A 20,894-nucleotide genomic window follows, 5' to 3' on the forward strand; every position below is an offset into this window, starting at 1 on the left:
GTATAAATAGGTAAAAATTTCAGAAATATTTGTTTCTACTCTTTTTAGATGCTATATTCTGTGAAAACACTGAACCTCGCTCTCTCCAAGATAAGCAAAAAGGAGCAAAACAGACTTTTGAAGAAATGATGAATTACATTCCAGGTGTAATATTTAAGTAACTTAATTTCACACAGATTAGTACTCCTTTGAGGTCACCATGTATGGTAATTATTGAAGCTAACTTTTACTGTGAGTTTTTCTTTTAGAAATAGAAGGATCAATTAAAATTAACTCACTAAATACAATGTTTTTCTGGTGATACTACTAAGAACTTTAAGACAAGGCTATTCCTACTCCTACAATATAGGCAGATTTTTTCAACAATAACTTACTGAACTGATCAAAGTGGTACATCGTGTGACTATTGGAGTCCAGCTGTACACTAATACAATGAGAAAAGCTGTAATAGTGTACATGACTAAAGGATCAGAATTCATTCATTCATTCCAAATTTACTGAGCACCTTCCATGTTCCAGGCACAATGCAGAGTACAAAAGATATAAAAAATGTACTTGAAGCTGGGTGGTGTGGTGTACACCTATAATCCCAGCAACTTGGGAGGTTGAGGCAGGAGGATCTTGTTCAAATCTAGCCTCAGCAACTTAGCAAGGCCTCAAGCAATTTAGTGAGACCGTCTCAAAATAAAACATAATAAGGGTTGGGGATATGGCTCAGTGGTTAAGTGCCCTTGGGTTCAATCCCTGGTACCAAAAAAAAAAAAAAAAAAAAAGAAGAAGTACTTGAAAAGCTCAGTCTAGTAGGGAGATATTTAGGTAAAACACACAGGTAGGCACATTGAAGTCACAGAGGTATCACTAAGCAGGAAGATGGTCACCTCTCTTGTAAAGTTGGTAGATTTGGACTACTAAATAAATGAAGGAGAAAAGGGAGGAAGGGAGGCATGGAAGAAGGAAAGAAATATTTCAAGCAATAATGACTGAGAATTTCCCAAAATTAATGTGTAATACCAAACCTTAGAATAAAGAAGTTCAGGAAAATACTACGTAGGATAAATACCAGAAACAAACAAACAAAATCAACACATTGGTTCATCATTTCTAAACTATAAAAAAATCACAGGATGAAAAAAGTCCTGACTCTCACATAGGGCCAAATGATAGTTTAGGGGTGGAAGACCTTCTGGGAATTGGACAAAAGGTGTGGAAAAAGCCTGTCCTAACAAACTCACATACCATGCTATATCTAGTTTCAGAGTGGGTCCCAGACACACCCTTGGCAGCTCCACCAGGACCTGAGGGAACACACACACACAAAAATAAGTCCTGAGTGAAGCCACAGAGATAAAAACACCTTACCTATAGAGAAGCAAATTTGAGTTTTCTTCAGAAACCACACAAACAAGGAGGGAGTAGTGTGAAATATTTAAAATGTTAAAAAATCAACCTATATGATGATTACACTACTAATAAAAATTATACATAATTATAATGCACCAATAAAAATAAAAAAGGAAATTATTCTAAAAAAGGCTCAGGAGTAACTAAATTAATTTCAGATAGAGCAAATTTATCATTGATAAGAAAGGTATTACATAATGATAAAGGGGTTAGTTTTCATACATAACATGTATGTACCTAACAACAGAGCATCAAACTGTAAAGCAAAAACTGATAGAATTATAGGAAGATACAGATGAATCCATTACTACAGTTAGTGACTTAAATACTCCTCCATCAAAAGTATGCATACGCAGCCAGCAGAAAATCAGGATGGTGATGTTGAGTTCAACTAGTTGATGGGGATGGGGATATCCATCAACTGGATATTATCTTTTGACTGCTTCATTTAAGAATAGTAGCCAGGCATGGGGCACATGCCTGTAATTCCAGCGATTTGGGAGGCTGGGACAGGAAGATCACAAGTTGAAAGCCAGCCTCCGCAACTTATGAGCCCCCAGGCAACTTAGTGAGATCCTGTATCAAAAAATAAAAAGGGTTGGGATGTAGCTTAGTGGTTAAGCACTCCTGGGTTCAAGCCCCAGTACCAAAAAAAAGAAAAAAGAAAAAATGAATTGTAGAATAAATATTCTTCTCAAGTGTACTTTGAATAGTCATTAAGATAGATTACATTCTGAGGCATAAAACATACCTTAACAAAGAGAAAAGAATGGAAATTTTATGATGTCTGTCCATAGGCCACAATGGAATTAAATATAAATCAGTAACAGAAAGATAGCTGGAAAGTCCCAAAGTACCTAGAGATTAAGCCACACATGTTCTAGAAAACATAATAAATACTTTATACCAAATGAAAAAAAACACGGTGTATCAAAATTTTGTCAGATGACGCAAAAGTGCTGCATGTATATATTAGAAAAGAAGAAAGATCTAAATTTAATCATCCAAGTTTCTACCTTAGGATGCCAGAAGAGCACATTAAATCTAAGATAAGCAGAAGAAAAGAAATAATAAAAATTAGAGCACAAATTAAGAACATTGAAAGCAGGAAATCAGTAGAGAAAATTAATGAAACCAAAAGCTGGTTCTTTGAAAAAAATCAATAAAATTGATAAGCCTCTAGGCAGACTAAGAAAAAAAGAAAAGATATTAATTAGAAATGAAAGAAAGGATATCACTACAGATCCCATGGACATGAAAGGATAATAAAGGAATACTCTGAACAGCTCTGTACCCACAAATTTGATAATCCAGGGGAATGGAATAATACATTGAAAGACACCATATGCCAAAGAGCATAAGAAAAAACAGATAATCTGAATAAGTCTATATCTATTACAGAAATTTTTAGTAATCAATGAAATTTAAAACTGAAAGTACAGATCCACATGGGTTCACTCATGCATTCTATGAGAGAATTAAAGAAGAAATTGTATAAATTTTCCATAATGTTTAGTGAAAGAAACAGGAAAATTTTTCAGCTCATTCTATGAAGTAAACATATTACAGACCAATATCACTAATGAACATAGATGCAAAAATTCAATAAAATATTAGCAAATCAAATTCAAGAGTGTATTAAAATAACTACACCATGATGAAGTGAGATTTATCCCAAATATTTAAGACTTTCAACATTTGAAAATTGTTAATGTACTGGATATGGTGGTGCATGTGTGTAATCCCAATGACTCAGGATGCTGAGGCAGAAGGATTGCAAGTTTGAGGTCAGCCTCAGCAAATTAGCAAGGTCCCAAGCAACTAATTGAGACCCTGTCTCAAAATTAAAAATTAAAAGGACTTGGGGATGTAGCTTAGTGGTAAAGTGCTTCTGGGTTCAATCCCTAGTACAAAAAAAAAAGTCATTAACATAAATTATATAATTAATGGGCTAAAGAAGAACTACTTGCTGCTATCAGTAGATGCAGACAAAGTATTTGACAAAATCCAGCACCCATACATGATAAAAAAACTCTCAGTAAACTAGGAATAGGGTGAACTTCCTTAACTTGATAAAGAATAGCTACAAAAAAAACCCCTACAGTTAACATCATACATAATAGTACAAAACATCAAAGATTTCTTGCTAAGACCAGGAATAAAGCAAAGATGTCCCCTCTTACCCCTGCTTTCCAACATCATTCTGGAAATCTTTGCTAATATAAAAAGAAAAGGAAGTTTGTGAAAGAAGAAACAAACTGCCAGTGTTCCCAGATGACATCATTTGTGAAGAAAATCTGAAAGAGTTGCCAAAAACCTTAATGGAGCTAATGACTAATCACAGCAGGGTTGCAGCATATAAAGTTAGTACATGAAAGTCAATCACTTTCCTGTATACCAGCAATGAACCAGTACAATTTGAAATTTAAAATAATTCCATTTACTTAGTAATCCCTCAAAACGAAATATTTAGGTATATATCTAATATATACATACAAGATCTATATCAGGAAAACTATAAAACTCTGATGAAACCAAGAATTTAAATACATGGAGAGATTTTTCATGTTAGGGTAGGAAGACTCAATATTGTGAACACATTAGTTCTTCTCCACTTGACCTTTAGATTAATTCTAGTAAAAACCCAGCAAGTTGTATTATTTTTAAAGTTTATATGAAGAGCAAAAGACCCAGAATGGCCAATTACGTTGACAGAGAAGAACAGAGGGTCGATATTACTTTACTTTAAGACATTCTATAAAGTGTAGTAATAAAGGTAGTGTTGTATTCTTGAAAGAATAGACAAATAGATCAATGAAACCAAATAGAGAGCCTAGAAATAAACCCACATAAAAATAATGTGAACTGATATTTGACAAAGGAGAAGAATACAATGGAGAAAAGATGGTTTTTACAACAAATGATGCTAGAACAACTGGGCATCCACATGCAAAATAAAACAACTAAAAAGAAAAACACAGACCAAATGTCCCTCACAAAAATTAACTCATGGTCAACACTCCAACATATAGGCATATATAGAACCCCTAAAACTCAGAAAATAATGTCAAGAATTAATATGTGGGTGGCATCAAATTAAAAAGCTTCTGTACAGTAAAGGAAACAATTAAGAATGTGAAGAGAGAATTTAAAGAATGTGAGAAAATCTTTGGGTAGCTACTTTTATGACAGAGGATTAATATCTAGTATATATAAAGAACTCAAGAAAATGCCCCAAACACACACACACACACACAGAAAAACCCAACTAATAAATGGGCAAATGAACTAAACAAACACTTCTCAAAACAAGAAATACAGATGTCCAAAAACATATGAAAAAAAGTTCAACATCTCTAAATAGGGAAATGCAAATCAAAACTACACTGATATTTTTTCTCATTCCTATCAGAATGGCAGCTATCAAGAGTACAAACAATAATAAATACTGGAAAGGATGTGGAGAAAAAGGGACACTTATATTGTTGGTGGGATTGTAAATTAGTGCAATCACTATAGAATTCAGTATGGAGATTCTTCAAAAGACTAGGAATGAAACCACCATCTGACCCAGCTATTCCACTCCTTGGTATTTATCCTAATATTACTTTACTTTAAGACATTCTATAAAGTGTAGTAATAAAGGTAGTGTTTACCTTTATTCATTGTGCTATAGTGATACATGTATACCCATGTTTATAGCAGCACAATTCACAGTAGCCAAACTGGAACCAACCCAGGTGACCGTCAATGGATGAATAGATAAGAAAATGTGGTATATATACTCAATGGAGTTTTATTCAATTATAGAGAAAATGATACATCATTTGCAGGAAAATGGATAGAACCTGAGAACATTATGTCAAGTGAAATAATCCAAATGCAGAAGGTCAAGGGTCATATGTTTTCTCTCAAATGTGGGAGCTGTAGAGCAAGGTGGGGGGTGTGGTTATTAGTAGAAGAAAGGGACCAAGGGGAGGGGGAAGGAGAGGGAGAAGGGAGATACTAGGGAATGATATTGTCCAAATTATATTGTATGAATGTGTGAATATGTAACAATAAATTCTACCATTATGTACAACTATAATACACCAATAAAAATATGGAAAGAAAGTAATCTATTATAGACTTAACTATAAAAATCAAAACTATTGACACTCATTGAAGATGAGAGGAGAAAAAAGGTAGATGACCTTGGGTTTGCAGATAACTTTTTAGTGGCAACACCAAAGGCATGAACCATGAATGAAAGAAACAATAAGCTACGTTGAAATAAAAAATTTTGCTCTGTGAAAAACACTGTCAAGAGTTTATGAATAGACGTGCCACAGAGTGGGAGAAAATATTTGTCAAATATGAACTGTTAATATATATATATATATCTCCTAAAACTCAGTAATAGGAACACAACCTGATTAAAAATTTGGCCAGATAATTTAACAGGTATCTCAACAAAGAAGATACACAAATGATTCATAGGTATATGAAAAGATGCTACATATTATATGTCATCAGCCAAATGCAGATTAAAACAACAATGAAATACCAGTACACACCTATTAAATTGCCCCAAATCCAGAACATTGACAACAATAAATGCTATTGAGAATATGGAGCAACAGGAATTCTCATTTATTGCTGGTGGGAATGCAAAATGGTATAAGACATTGTTGGAAGACAGTTTGGTAGTTTTGTTTCGATTCAGAAATTGTGTACCTCAGTGAGTTGAAAATTCTGTCCACACAAAAACCTGCACATAAATATTTATAACAATTTTATAAACAATTTGCGAAATTTAGAAGCAACAAAGATGTCCTTCAGTAAGTGAATGGATAAATAAACTGTGGTACATTCAGATAATGGAATATTATTCAGTGCTACAAAGAAATGAGTTATTAAGCTATGAAAAAACCTGGAGGAACCTAAATGCCTATCACTAAGTGAAAGAAGCCATTCTGAAAAGCTATATGCTATATGATTCCAACTATACAGCAATCTGCAAAAGGCAAAACTAAGGAGATAGTAAGAAGATAATGGTGGAGGGGAGGGGTGAATATGTACAATGTAGGTAATTATTAAGACAATGGAACTACTCTGTATAATACTATAGTGTCATTATACATTTGTCTAAACTCATAGCATGTACAACACCAAAAGTAAATCCTGATGTGAATTATGAACTGTGGATGATAATGATTTGTCTGTATAGGTTCATTGATGGTGACAAATGTATCACTCTTTGGATGTTGATAAAGAGGGAGACAATGCATGTGTGGGAGCAGGAGGTATAGAGGATGTCCCTGTACCTTCAACTCAGTTTTGCTGTGAAACCAAAACTTCTAAAAAGTAAAGTCTATTAGACAAGGGATGGGGAAGGAGAAAGTGAAGCCTTGGAATGGAACCTTAGAGAATTTTCAACATTGAAAAATTAGTCTTGGAATAGTTCTGCTGCTCCTTGTGAAGATCATTATGGGGTCTAAATGTAAAAGTGAATGTAAACTGGTTTAGAATAAGTAAATGAGATAATTTCTTACCTTTTTGATGTAATACAGTGACCTTTAGCCTTTATGCTTCTGGTAGTCTCAGTTTTGGTATTTAGGAAAGTGGAATGACAGTGAATATACTAATTTGTTGTTTGCTGAGGTACAGATTTAAATCACATCTACTTTATGAGTCTGTTTGGGAAAGAGTGACTTAGTTCATGAGTAAGCATGCCTTTTTGTCATCGTCTTTTACTCATCTCTTACTTAGTGACACCTGAAAGGTCTAATGGGGCCTCTTATATTTATCTTTTAGCTTCATGCATATTAATTGGGAAATTCTGTGTAGTATTGGTGAATTTGAGGATTAACAAGAGATTCATATTGGGCCATTTATCTTCAAAATGTCAAGAATGTATTATATTCATTGTAAATTGAATTTGAACCTTTCTTTGCCTCTTAAGGTTTGATTTACCTCTTAAAACTGAGCGTAAATTGAGAGTTTCCCACCAAGAGTTTAGTTGCTATGTGGTAGAAGGGCAAATATTTGACCACCTTGTTTACCTAACAGTAATTTTCTTTTTCTCTTTGGGGAAAACATTCAGTGGATATTTTAAGAAGCAGTGACTCTTTTTGATAACAGCAATGATATGAGTAGTATATGATAGCAATCCATCCAGACACAAATCTGAACTTATTGTGCCATAAAATTAGTATGTAAACATTTGTAGCATTCCCCAAAATGATTGGTCTGTAAGATGGTCAATAGTAATATATGACAATGTACAGAAATAAGTTGGTCATATTTGATGATAAAAGTCTACCTTAAAAATTAAATTAGTCTGGGTATGGTGTTGCATGCCTGTAATCCAGGCACTTGGGACTCTGAGAAAGGAGGATCAAAAGTTCAAGGCCAGCCTGAACTTGACCCTATCTCAAAATTAAATATTAAAAATGGCTGAGGGTATGTTTTAGTGGTAAAATGCTCCTAGTTTAATCCACAGTACTGAAAAAAAAATCTTTTTGATCTGATATTAAGAACACTGAAAATATATAGAACATAGAAGGCATCCTCTCCACTGTGTAAAAGTGGGCTTTTACTTCACTTAGGTTTAATCCTCACAAACATTCTTCTGTACACATACAGAAATACAAACACCATTTTAGAATTTAAATTTCTTGCTTTACCCTAGTGGGATAATACAACATACATTTTCCAGCTCCTCCTGTGATATTCCTCAGAGCTTGTAGTATGCTTTGTGCATTGGCAGTCTCCAAAGTGAGATGCAGGATACTGCATTTCTCAATTTGATCATAAAACTTTTTTCACGAGTCTCTTGCAGAAACACTGGTTTGGGAAATAGGATTTGTACTCTTTTCACAATATCTGGGGGAAAAGGGTAGGGATTCTGCTTTAGGATGAAGTTAATGATGAGTTGCTTATAAAATTGTTTTATATGTGACTTTCTTGTTTAGATCTGATAGTCAAGTGTATTGGTGAAGAAACCAAGTATGAGAGCATCAGGCTTCTGTTTGATGGTTTACAGCAGCCAGTACTCAACAAACAGGTAAAAGTCATTAAAGCCAGTTGAAAAGTGTTGGTTAGGTTTGCTGACTGACCCAATAGGGTGTCTGCTATATGATTAACTGTGTGACATTATACTAAATCAAGGCAATGTAATTTAATTATTCAGATAGAAAAGTAGTTTTTTGTTTGTTTTATGGATATTGGAGATTGAACTCAGGGGCACTTGACCACTGAGCCACATCCCCAGCATATTTTTAGTATTTTATTTAGAGACAGGGTCTCACTGAGTTGCTTAGTGCTTCACTTTTGCTGAGGCTGGCTTTGAACTCCCAGTCCTCCTGCCTCAGCCTCTCAAGCCACTGGGATTACAGGCATGCCCTATTGTGACTGGCAGAAAAGTGTTTTATTTGTATTAATCCTTCTTTGATGATTACCTTTTTTTTCCCTTGGTGACATAAATTTAAAATGTATATTCATTGTAGAAAATATGAAATACATAGAAAATTCATGAAATAAAAAATTTAAAATTAGTAATTCTAAAATTAGAGTCACATAGAGTAACCACACTTAACATTTTATGTGTGTAGTCTAATATATTTTATGGAGGTCTTCATACACTTACAGTTTAATGTTCTGTTTGTTTATTTAAAATTGACATAAATTTTTTAAAAAAATATTTAACATAAAAATGGGTCAGGCATAGTAATAAAACATTCACATTCAAATGTATACCTACCATGCATTTTAAGAATGGAACATTATTAGTACAGTCTAAGCTTTTGTGCCTGTTTTACATTGTCAATCCTATTTTTTTGTGCTTTAGCTTACTTATGTTTTATTGGACATTGTGATACAGGAACTGTTTCCAGAGCTCAATAAGGTAATTGAAAGCTATAATGTTATTTGTTATTCTCTTAATGGTGTATTCACATTTATTTTAGTTTGGGACACAAAAGTTATGGAAACCCTCATGACTGTGACATTTAAAAATTGAACAACCTCAAAAAAATGGCTCTTTATAGTTTCTTTATTCAACATGCCCAAGAATGGAGTGAATATGAGGTGACAGGGACTGAATAGCCAGACTACATCCCTTCTTAATTACAAGCAGAAAAGGGACCTTTTATGGTCTTCTCAAAGGAAGATGTGAGTTTAAGTCTTAGCATTAGAATCCATTCTAATGCTTCATCCAAGCTCTTTAAATTGTCATCTGCACATTTTATGCTGTGCAAGTTAAAGACTTAAATATTTTTTGAAGCAGTTGCATCTACAAAACCAAGAGCAAAAATGAATTGGAATTAGAGTGTGGTAATTTATTATTATATTTAGTCTTGAGTATTTCAATCTTAGAACAAAGGTTTAAGCCATTATTTTCTACTATTTTTTGACTACACCCTTTGGGTGAAAAGGTTATTATTTAAGGTGACGATATTGTAATGAAATGTTACTTTTGTAGAGTAGGCAAGATGAAATTTGGACTATTTATTAATTATAAGCTTTCAAATTATAATAATATTAAATGTATTTTTAAAAAAAGAACAGCAATTATGAGCATTTTATGTTTGATTGCAGTAGAATCACTACCAGGAAGCCATCACCTCTGAGATTTTGTCATGTTTGTTGCCACTTTCTCCTAAGACATAGATTTTTTGTGCTGCATATTTCAGCAGATTTCTTTTGGTTTTCTGTGTATGTGTGTTTTAGGTTAGAATTTTAATATACTGTTAGACAGTTGTTTAATTTAATGCATTGTTAGGAAATTCACAAATAAACCCTATCCTTTTGTGTTCTATTAAATGGAGTTATTTTTACTGTAGGTACAAAAGGAAGTTACCTCCATGACGTCCTGGATGTAAATATTTGTATTTGGTGTAGAATATCCAGTTAAAATTTCTCCTATGCTAGTATAATAGCAATGTGCTTTTTGCTTTTACTTTTGTATATTTTTGTATATATCATGTACTTCAGTGTCTGAAATTTTGATTATTTTTTGTTTTAATAAAGACTAACACAGACTTAATAATGATTAAAAGTGATTGGTTTTCATAGCTTTTCATTTTGTGTCTGTTATCTAAATTTTTTAGAACAAGTCACTTACTGCCTTCCCTGTCCCTCCCCCTGCTGGGAATTGAACTCAAAGCCTTGCTCATGCTAGGGGAGCACTCTACCGACTATGCTACATCTGCAGCCTCACTTATCATTTTTTAAGAGATAATTCATAATCTCTTTAGGGCAAACAGCAAAAACTGATAATCTTTTGTGTTGTATCACTTTGAAAATAATTATGTTTAGTTTGGAGAAACAGTTAAGATATGACTAGTTTCTAATTTATAGTGTTAATACATTTTAGTAGATTTGTTTTTTTTTTTCTTCTCTCTGCCCCATATTCCACATAGTTAACTAAGTGTCTGTAAATAAAACTCCTGTATGAGTTTTTCATAGCACAGAAGTTCTTCATGTTCTTGCTGGGTGACTGGCAAGTGATGGCCTTATATACTTGCAGCTGTTTGTGATTTTCCCCTGAAGTGTATGTTAACTATCTTCTAAAAGTTGTTGTATGATTTAGGCAAGTAGGTTTTAGGTTTATGTTGTTTATTATCACTTCAAAAGAAAAATATAAAATTAACTGTATTTCTTGAGCAAAGTTAGTCTAAAAGGTTATTCAATTTTATTTATTTATTTTTATTCCAATTTGTTATGTATGACAGCAGAATGCATTACAGATCATATTACACATATAGAACACAATTTTTCATATTTCTGATTGTATACAATGTATAGTCACACCATTCGTGTATTCATACCTATACTTAGGGTAATGATATCCATCTCATTCTACCATCTTTTCTAACCCCATGCCCCCTCCCTTCCCCTTCCACCCCTCTGCCCTATCTAGAGTTCATCTAACCTCCCTTGCTCCCCCTCCCAACCCCACTATGAATCAGCCTCCTTATATCAGAGAAAACATTCAGCATTTGGACTTTTTGGATTGGCTAACTTCACTTAGCATTATATTCTCCAACTCCATCTATTTACCTGCAAATGCCATGATTTAATTCTCTTTTATTGCTGAGTAATATTCCATTGTGTATATATATCACATTTTTTTAATCCATTCATTTACTGAAGGGCATCTAGGTTGGTTCCACAGTTTAGCTATTGTGAATTGTGCTGTAGTAAATATTGATGTGGCTGTGTCCCTCTAGTATGCTGTATGGGTATAGACCAAGAAAAAGCAGTCATGAAATTCATCTGGAAAAATTAAGAGACCCAAAATAGCTAAGGCAATGCTTAGCAAGAAGAGTGAAGCAGGTGACATCACTGTAGCAGACCTTAAACTATACTACAGAGCAATAGTAACAAAAACAGCATGATATTGGCACCAAAATAGACTGGTAGACCAATGGGGACAGAGTAGAGGACACAGAGACTAACCCACATAATTACAGTTATCTTATATTAGACAAAGGTGCCAAAAACATACATTGGAGAAAAGATAGCCTCTTCAACAAATCTTGCTGGGAAAACTGGAAATCCATAAGCAAAAAAATGAAATTAAACCCCTGTCTCTCACCATACACAAAACTCAACTCAAAGTGGGTCAAAGACCTTGGAAATAAACCAGACACCCTGCGTCTAATAGAAGAAAAAGTAGGCCCAAATCTCCAGCATATAGTATTAGGCTCCTCCTTCCTTAAGAGATTATTTTAAAAGATGCAGTGTTTAGAATTCTATTTGGAATTCCTTGCCATGTTAATACTGTCTTTTCTTGAAACAAAGTTGTCAAGGTTGAATATTTTGCATGAGTTTCAATCATTTATTAGACACAAAATTGCATAATATGGGAACTCTTAATATAATTGGGAAATGGAAACATTTAGTTATACTATTTATTTTTTTCTTCTAAGGTTTCAAAAAATGCTTATGAGGTGCTATGAATATTTGGAAAGTTTTCTAATAGTTCTATTATCTTTGTAAATATTTGAAAATTTAAAAATATGTACAAGTTTTTTAGTGCTTTCTTAGTGCTTTAATATCAAGCTTAAGTTCTTACTAGTTTCTCAGGCACAGGAGAAAAATTAATCAGGCTAACTTCACATTTAGAGCATCACCCTTTATACCTTTTTTTTTTTTTTTAACTCAAATTACTTCCTGAAAGGTTCTTATCTCCAAATACAGTCACTTTTGGATTAAGATTTCACTGTATGAATTTGTTCAGTTCATAGCTCTATTTAAAGAAAATATGATGCATAAAAGTCTGTTTATACAAAATTAATAAATCACTCACATTAAAAAAGGGGAAAGGAGCTAAAATGCATTCCCTGTTATCTGCCAGGCTTTTAATATACAGTATCACATTGTCATGCTAACTGTGAAAGTGTTACTCCTATTTTGTAGGTGAGAATATTGGGGCCAGAGAGAACTGTGAAGATAAAATTCAAACTTAGATTCCTCTAGTCTTCATGTTTCTTCCTGTTGCACTATTAAGAAACTTTGGTTTCCAAAACTAATTATTCTCTGGGTCCCTTTAATTGCAGAGAATCCCTGAGCAGGTTAGAAGTGTGCATCAACCAGGACTGGAAACAAGTTTTAAGAACTCTTCACAAGTGGAGAAGAGATAACCAAATTGTTTTATATGGATTTAATTTTTTAAAAAGTGGTACTGAAAAAATTAGTGACAATAAAATTTCAATTTTAAGGAAATGTGTTTTAGATAGCTTTCTGCAGGTCATCAGAGCCATTTTAATAGTACAAAATTAAAAACAATTTTAGCTAAAGGATTTTATTTATGTTACTTAAAATCATCTAGTTTACCTCCCCTTCTTCCTCATTCTCTACATATACCTGTGCCCAGAGAAACTTTATGACATTTTCTTCTAGTTTGGGATAGGTTAGTTTCTTGATTGCAAGTGACATATCTTGCTTTTAAAAAAAAGAAAGGGGGAAAAAAGTACAAACTACAGAAAAAAGCAGTAATGGAGTTGGCTTCAGTATGACTTACTCAGCACTTAAATAGTATAGTATCAGGTTTCCCTGAGGACATATGCCTAGTACTTGTTTCAGCTTTGTTTTGTTGGCTGTCATTCATATGCCTTCATGTGGGAAGGACAGTTACACACAGTGGTAGAATCACACAATGATACACAGGGGGGAAAAAGAGTTTGTGTCTCTCTGCATTTATAAACATATAAAAGCTTGTTGAAGGATTTTTACTGTCTTGACAGGTCACCTGCCTATCCTTGGGCCAATAACTTGGACCAAGAGGACTGAACACTATAATCCTTAGGGCTTGGTCAGATTGTAATTAGTCAATCTGCCAGAACTATGTGGGCTAGGAGAGGCATAGTATCTCCTAAAGTAAGAGTGGGACTCTTCCCAGAGTGAGGGGAGAGAGTGGAGACTATTCATTTTTTCTTCCAAGGTTTCAAAAAATACTTGTGAGGTGCTATGCATTTTTGGAAAGTTTTCTAATAGTTCTCTTATCTTTTAAAATATTTGAAAATTAAAAATATGTACAAGTTTCATAGTGGTTTCTTAGTGCTTTAATATAGACAAATAGTCACGTGGATTTGTACTTGGGGAGAATATTAATTTAGTTATCTGTCTCTTCTACTCAGTTGTGAACACTCTTAAGTGAAGGGATGTGTCTTATTCATCCTTGTATCTTCTGTTTATGGCTTAGCAGTACCTGGCAAAAGAAAGTGATAGACACAATAAGACTGTCTTGGGGATGTTAGCTAAGGGAAAATGTACAAGAAGATATTAGGAGGCAGGGGTGTGGTCTGTAATGGAGGTCTCTCACCTTTTGTATAGCTGTTACCAAAATGAAAGAAATGAAGAGACCATGGCACTCACCTCTAGCCATGGTCCTGAACCATTCTACACGTAAGGTGATCAGTCAGTTCACCCTGGGATACCACTCACTCACCTTGGGATACCACTCGCTCGTGCTTGTCCTTCCAGATACCAAAACCAGAGGAATAAAGATGCATATCAGGAAAATAAGAGAGCAGCAGAAATGGATGATGGGAGAGAGAAAGGAAAAGGGACTCTTATGTATAACCACTGAGAAATTATGAGGGGGCTTAAAGACTGGTTGGAGGTTTGACTTATTTGTTTTACAGTGTAAAACATCATGTTTTATACTATTAATATATACATTTTAAAATTTATAATTAAAATAAAAGTATGTTTTTATTTTATTTTACTTTTTGGGGGGTACCAGGGATTGAATTCAGGGGCACTCTACCACTGAGCCACATCCCCAGCACTATTTTATATTTTATTTAGAGACAATGTCTCAGTTGCTTAGTGCCTCGCATTTGCTGAGGCTGGCTTTGAACTTGCAATCCTCCTGCCTCCACCTCCATTTGCTGGAATTACAGGCTTGTGCCATTGCACCTGGCCAAAAGTATATTTTTAGATAGAACAAGAAAAAGTGTACGATACGTCAAGCTCATTTCAAAACAATAGAGTACATGAAAGTGAGGGAAAAAAATTAAACACTTAAAAATGTCTAAAAAATAAAAGGTGGGTATTGATCATTTTTGTTTGTTTGTTTTTTAACTCTATTTAATAATGCAAGGAAGGCAAGTGTAAAAGAGATGTGGCTGTGTGGACCCTGACAAATATAAATTAGGTTAGGGTGGTCAGGGAAGCTGAACCTTAGGAGGGAATGGCATTTCTAAAGCAATGGAGTTTGTCAAATTACACTAAGTGCTCATTGGTACTCTTTGTCTTCATTTTCTGTATTAGAAGTTGAAAATATGCATATAGTCTTAATAATGATCTTTCACAAATGTGTATTCATGTCATTTTTACAGTGTATTAATACTTCTAATAAGCATTTTTCTCCCTCAAGTAGGTACGCCTGGCATTAAGCTTATGGCTAGTACCTGATGGACGTTAGCAGTTGTTTCAGCTTTAATATTGACTCATATCTTGATTTATTTCAAACTGGGTGATAATCTATTACAGGTGATAAAAATTTAAGTATGGAAGTGTCTGTGTGATTCATTTTTCTATCCAAGAAATTATTTTCTAACATATTTAAAATGTGAATATTATTGGCTTCCACATGAGCTCTGTAACACCAGCCTCACTTACCTGCATTGTTATGGGCTTACCTTAATGGGACAGGGAGGCGTAGAGTTAAGTGTTGATAAGCTATTCAAGAAAGCAGTGGCCTGTATTCTCCATGCTGCAGTTCCAGAGAAACAGTGACAGGTTACATTGCTAGTTCCTTCATTATGACTTTATTCTACAATAATGCCTGGGATCTCAGATTTTTTAACCTCATGTTTTCAGTTTTATCCAGAGATAGATTTTCAATGAGGAATAACATAAGGCTAGATGAAGAAAAGTTGAGCAGAGTAATAATATTATCTGTGTTGTAGAAGAGCAGGAATGAGTATAAATATTGCTTTATTATGACACAAATGTTGCAATCGTGCAATCAAAATTTAACAGTGTGATGTTATGTGAGGTTTTTCAGGAACATTATTTGTATTTATGCTAATATGTAGATTATGATATTTAAAAATTTTTTTAGTTGTAGTTGAACACAATACCTTCATTTTATTTATTTATTTTTATGTGGTGCTGAGGATTGAACCCAGCACCTTGCATGTGCTAGGCAAGCACTTTATCATTGAGCCACAATTCCAACCCCAAGATTACAATTTTATCAGTAAAATAAAATGTTTATTCTTCAAATTATTAAGTTTATTTACTTAATCTGTATGGCTTAGGTTTTAGAAATCCAATTAAAAACAAGCTCAATTAAATTTTTTATTTTTATTACAAAGTAATAATTTAAATATCCTAGAGGATAATTTTATTACTCAAACACAAATTATAGTTATTTTTCTTTTAACCAGGAAAAAAAAAAGGCATTTTTGGCATTCATGAAAATCTGGATGTCACATATATGAATATTTACATAGTTGGGGAGAAAGTTAAGAACTCAATAGTGTTTTCGAGGCAGAAGTTAATGTTTTTTGTTTTTATATCATTTTATACATATTTTTGTACATGAAAATTCTTAGAGTATTCACAGGGGGCATTTCACCTTTTTTTTTTTTTTTTTTTTGGTGATTGAACTTGGGAGCACTTAACCACTGAGTCACATCCCCAGCTCTTTTTTGTATTTTATTTAGAGACAGGGTGTCACTGAGTTGCTTAGGGCCTTGCTAAGTTGCTGAGGCTGGCTTTGATCCTCCTGCCTCAGCCTCCCGAGCCGCTGGGATTATAGGCGTGCGCTACCATGCCTGACCCAAGTTCACATTCCAATTTTGATTGTCTAGAATTAGAACAGCAGAAGCCCATGGTACTTGGAAGAGGGGCTGTTAGTTTCCACTATGGAAGCTAAAAGGCCAGAGTTAATTTGTCAGGTGTCTATCCTATGAAAGGCATCCTGGGCCTGAATCAGGTTCAACTAGTTTAAATGTTTCCATCTGGATGGAAACAAGATAGCAAGGCACAAGGGCAGTCAAGGCCCCTCCTAGGTGTTCCTGAATTGGAGGTGAGCCCTGCAGCACTGTAACCTTGGTCCAGGACTTTCAGTGCAGGGGTGTGTGTATACCAGGACCACACCTGTGCCAGGATTTTAGCTATGACTCACTTCCTTTCTTGTTAGCCATTTTTTAGGCTGGCTGTCTATGCTTTTTGACGATTTTTGAAAACTAGCTAATATCCTGTCTCTGCTTACAGAGATTTGTGTTTGTTTTTGCATCTACCTGTCCTAATGAATAATAATTTTCATTGTTGTTTGCTGTTTTCAGTATGCCAGGCATCTTTGTCACAGGTGAATTCGTTGTTTACATGCCCTAGCTAACTTATTTGTTAACTGAATGTTTTTTTGTGAATTGTTTAGGTTCTTAGATTCTCAGAAACATGACTCACTAGATATTTGAATTCCTCCAATTTGTTATTAAAGTTGAAAGCTCCTCTTCTTGACTGCATTAAATAAGAATTCTAGTTCCTTTTGGTTTTGCCGGAGTGGAGCCAAAGGAACCTGAAATGTATCCTGTTTTGCCAGTACACACACAAAAATTAAATATAACCTTTCATTTGCAAAATATTTAGGACATAGAATCCGTTGGTTGGTTCAGGAGTGTTGCAGCTGATCATTCTGGAGAGGATTATGGATTGAGTTGTGTCTATCCAAATGATGTGGAAAGTTCTGTGGCAGGAGTTCAGTCTAACCCCAGCTACTGTGAATGTAACCTTAATTGGAAATAGGTTTATGCAGATAATGAAGATGAAATCATTAGAGTGGGCCCTCATCCAGTCTGACTGATGACCTTATAAAAAGAGGAAGTTTGGACAGAGACAGACATGAGGGAGGAGGATTTAAAGACATGGAGACAATAGGATCTATAAACCAAGGGTTCTTGGGACTTCCAGATGCTGAGGGAGAGCCATGGAACAGATTCTGTCTGAGAGCTCTCAGGAGGAACCAACACCGCCAACTTGATCTCAGACTTCTAGGCTCCAGAACTGTGAGAGAAACTATTTGTCATTTAAACCATCCAGTTGTGGTCCTTTGTTGTAGCAGCCCAGGAAAATAATACTAATAAAGGAACATTTTCCTAATTTGGGCCAATAGATATGTTTGCTTGCCAAGCCATACATCCATCAAAAGTCATACTCTCCGAAGGAGCAACTTTTTCTAATTTAACAATCTAAACTTCCTTCTGAGACACCCACCTTACTTTTTTGTGGCAAACTGCTGTGAAAGTTTTTTATCTGCTGTCAGAATGTTTGCATCACCACAAGATTCACTATTACTAATAACATTGTGGCATTAGGTGGTTGGGCCTTTGGGAGGTGGGATAAATACCCACAAAAAGGACCCTGGAGTTGGCTTGCCTCTTCTATTATGTGAGAACACAGTGAGTGAGTGCCATCTGTAAGCAGTAAATGAGCCCCTCACCAGACACCAAATCTGCCAGCACCTTGATCTTGGACTTCCCTGCCTCTAGAACTGTGAGAAATAAATTTCTGTTGTTGTTAAACTATCCATTCTATGGTATTTGTTATAGCAGTGCAAACAGATTCAGATAGCTACCAAATGTTTGTTTTTTAATTTTTATTAACTCTAAGTTGTTTTAATATGGCTGATAGAGGTGTTAACAAAGTCAGTCTACTGCATTACTGGAATTTTTGAGAAAGATTCTTAGGCATGTGACCAGTTCATATAAGTTAACTAAAATCTACACCACTAGCTCAGACATTTTATTTTTAGGAAATCATGTACAGGCCTCAAAACCATTTCTTTATTAGATTCTGTAAACCCAGAAAACAGTAGTCTTCCTTTAAAAATTACTTTTCTCTCTTAGAAATGGCATGCATTTTTCTTCTCATTTTTGGAGTGGAAGCGGGGAAAGAAGGGTTATCAGATGGCGAAGAGCTTATGATAAGAAAAATGATACCAGTGAAAAATTGTCAAGAGTTTTTCTTCAATCTGTTGTCTTGGGTTACAGGTATCTGAGAAGAAATAACCACCAAAGACAAAGGAGCATATTTCAATTTTATTGTTTGGAATCTACAATTACAAAGTGGTCCAAGGTCATTTCTCATACCCCACTGCACAATACATATACACATATTTAGAAAACTTACAAAAATGTTCTTTACAAAAATGTGCTCTAAGACTTATTGTAGTTTACTGGCCAAGCATAAAAAATATACCCCAAATGCACCTTTCTCTATTTTTTTTGTACATTCTTATTGATATTTATTGATTTATAGCTAATCTTATATGCATAGAACTAAGGGCATTATTTTACTGCAACAACCTTTATAAAAAGGTTATAAAGTTTAAAAGTACTTAATATTTGTAAACACTGAGAAACAAACATACTCCCTCTCCAAATGTCCAGCTGTCCTGTGCTCGCTATTTTTAAGGTGAAGGTTCCCATTGCTTGTTGAATTAATGATGCCATGCTAAGCAGGCTCACCTGCACCCACTACCACCTTAAGGAAGTATTTGTTCTTTCATCAGTATGGGTATTTGCTGAGCATCCAGTCTGGGGCCCCCTAACTGCAGATGTTCTCATATCTGGACTTGAGAGTGACTTACAGTTATTGTTTATTTTTTGAGGCAGAGTGACTTCAAATATCTTGTGTACACAATTTTTAAAATCAGTTGTCTTCCAGAACTCTGGATTTTCCATAATGTGTGTAGTGTGACTACAGTAAGTACAGTGCTGGTATCTTGGGGAGGGACAGGTGCAGGTTTAGAATTAGTTTATTTTACAAAGTTCTCTTCTCATGACACTCATGTTAAGAAGAAAGAAGGAAAGAGCACAGAGGCAGAGCTGATGGAATCTCATAAAATTAATAACAGCCAATACTGTTTGTCAAGCACCATGCTGATCCTCTCTGGCAAATACTTATCTAACATCTAAACGCCCTTTATAAAGCTCTTTCTTTTCTGTAATCTAAGTCAGTCTTGGCATCCTGTTCTTCCCTCCCCTTTATCTCCTGTCCCTTGACTGCCTTTTGAAACCTCTGGTCTTTCCCATTACCTGCTTCACAGTTTGTTTGCTGACTCATCAAAAGTACATAGTGATGAGACAGAGAGTGCTATCCTGTGTTTACTCATTGAACTTGCTACTACAGCAGGAGGCAAAATGGGCTTGGGCTGGGGCCAGTTGAGACCAGAAGTAAAGACTTCTCATCCATGAACTTGGGGCCATTGATAGTCAGAAAGAGGAGACTATTGAGTATCAGACTGTACAGCAACTTGAAATAGCATTGGATTTTAGGGCAAAAGACGTAGGTCCGGTCTTGAATGTGTCCCTTAGCCTCCATCAAGTCAACCCTTTTCTGAGCTTCTGTTTCCTCATGTGTCAAATGGGGAAAACCCCCCAAAGAAAGTAATGGGTATTAAATGAGACGATGTATTTAAAACTTCCTTATAACTATGTAAACATAAGTTGTTGGATGGATTAGAAATGGATATAAAGGAAAAAATAATTTTTATGGGTTTATGGGTTTAAAGTTCTATAGTTTAAATTTTTATTAATATTTGGATATGTAACTAAATATGGTTAGGTTTTTCCTGATAAAGCCCTATTTATTTTCTTTCTCTATCTGTTCACTAAGTTGCTGATCCTGAGTGATGATATCAGTCTCTTGTGTTCACAATGCTCTAAGCTTCAGCTTCTAGGAGCCCACAGGTAGGTCTGTGCTATCACAAAGCCAGGTCCTAAGAGGCAGGTCTGAAAATCTCTCAGAAAAAAGTTTCACATTAATGGCAAGGAGATTTTTTTGACTATTGGTATAAAACAAGGATCACTGCCAAAAATGAAAGAAATATTAAAGAAGAACTTCCATGGCAATGACTTCCTGCAGAAAACTTGATCCGACCTTCAACTGCTGGATAAATTACTTTCATTTTTAAGATGTATTCAGAAACCACGTTGATATCTTGGTCACCTGGAAAAATACATATTTTTTTTTATCTGTAGAGAAAG

At 34.7% G+C, this 20,894-nt stretch overlaps 2 protein-coding genes across 9 annotated transcripts in view; one reads left to right on the plus strand and one right to left on the minus strand.

Moving 5' to 3' along the window:
* Snx14 (sorting nexin 14) overlaps positions 1-20,894 on the plus strand; it is a 120,712-nt gene that overhangs the window by 88,775 nt on the left and 11,043 nt on the right. For 4 of the 8 annotated variants that reach the window (XM_046431873.2, XM_046431891.2, XM_046431882.2 and 1 more), the window contains 4 exons: positions 49-144; positions 8,358-8,449; positions 9,233-9,289; positions 10,227-10,445. In XM_046431873.2, the coding sequence (XP_046287829.1) occupies positions 49-144; positions 8,358-8,449; positions 9,233-9,289; positions 10,227-10,265 (284 nt within the window). In that variant the 3' untranslated portion in view covers positions 10,266-10,445. Of the gene's footprint in view, positions 1-48; positions 207-8,357; positions 8,450-9,232; positions 9,290-10,226; positions 10,446-20,894 lie in introns of those variants that run through there. The other 4 variants (XM_058575823.1, XM_058575822.1, XM_058575825.1 and 1 more) reach the window with 2 other exon arrangements.
* The window catches only part of Nt5e (5'-nucleotidase ecto), a 45,450-nt gene continuing 43,480 nt past the window's right edge, over positions 18,925-20,894 (minus strand). Inside the window, exon 9 of the mRNA XM_046431929.2 lies at positions 18,925-20,856. Coding sequence (XP_046287885.1) covers positions 20,693-20,856 — 164 coding nt within the window. The 3' untranslated portion in view covers positions 18,925-20,692. The remainder of the gene's footprint in view (positions 20,857-20,894) is intronic.

Source organism: Marmota monax, unplaced genomic scaffold, assembly GCF_021218885.2.
Source record: "Marmota monax isolate L192 unplaced genomic scaffold, Marmota_monax_Labrador192_F-V1.1 WCK01_AAM20220418_F8-fsc00013, whole genome shotgun sequence".
Taxonomy (NCBI): domain Eukaryota; kingdom Metazoa; phylum Chordata; class Mammalia; order Rodentia; family Sciuridae; genus Marmota; species Marmota monax.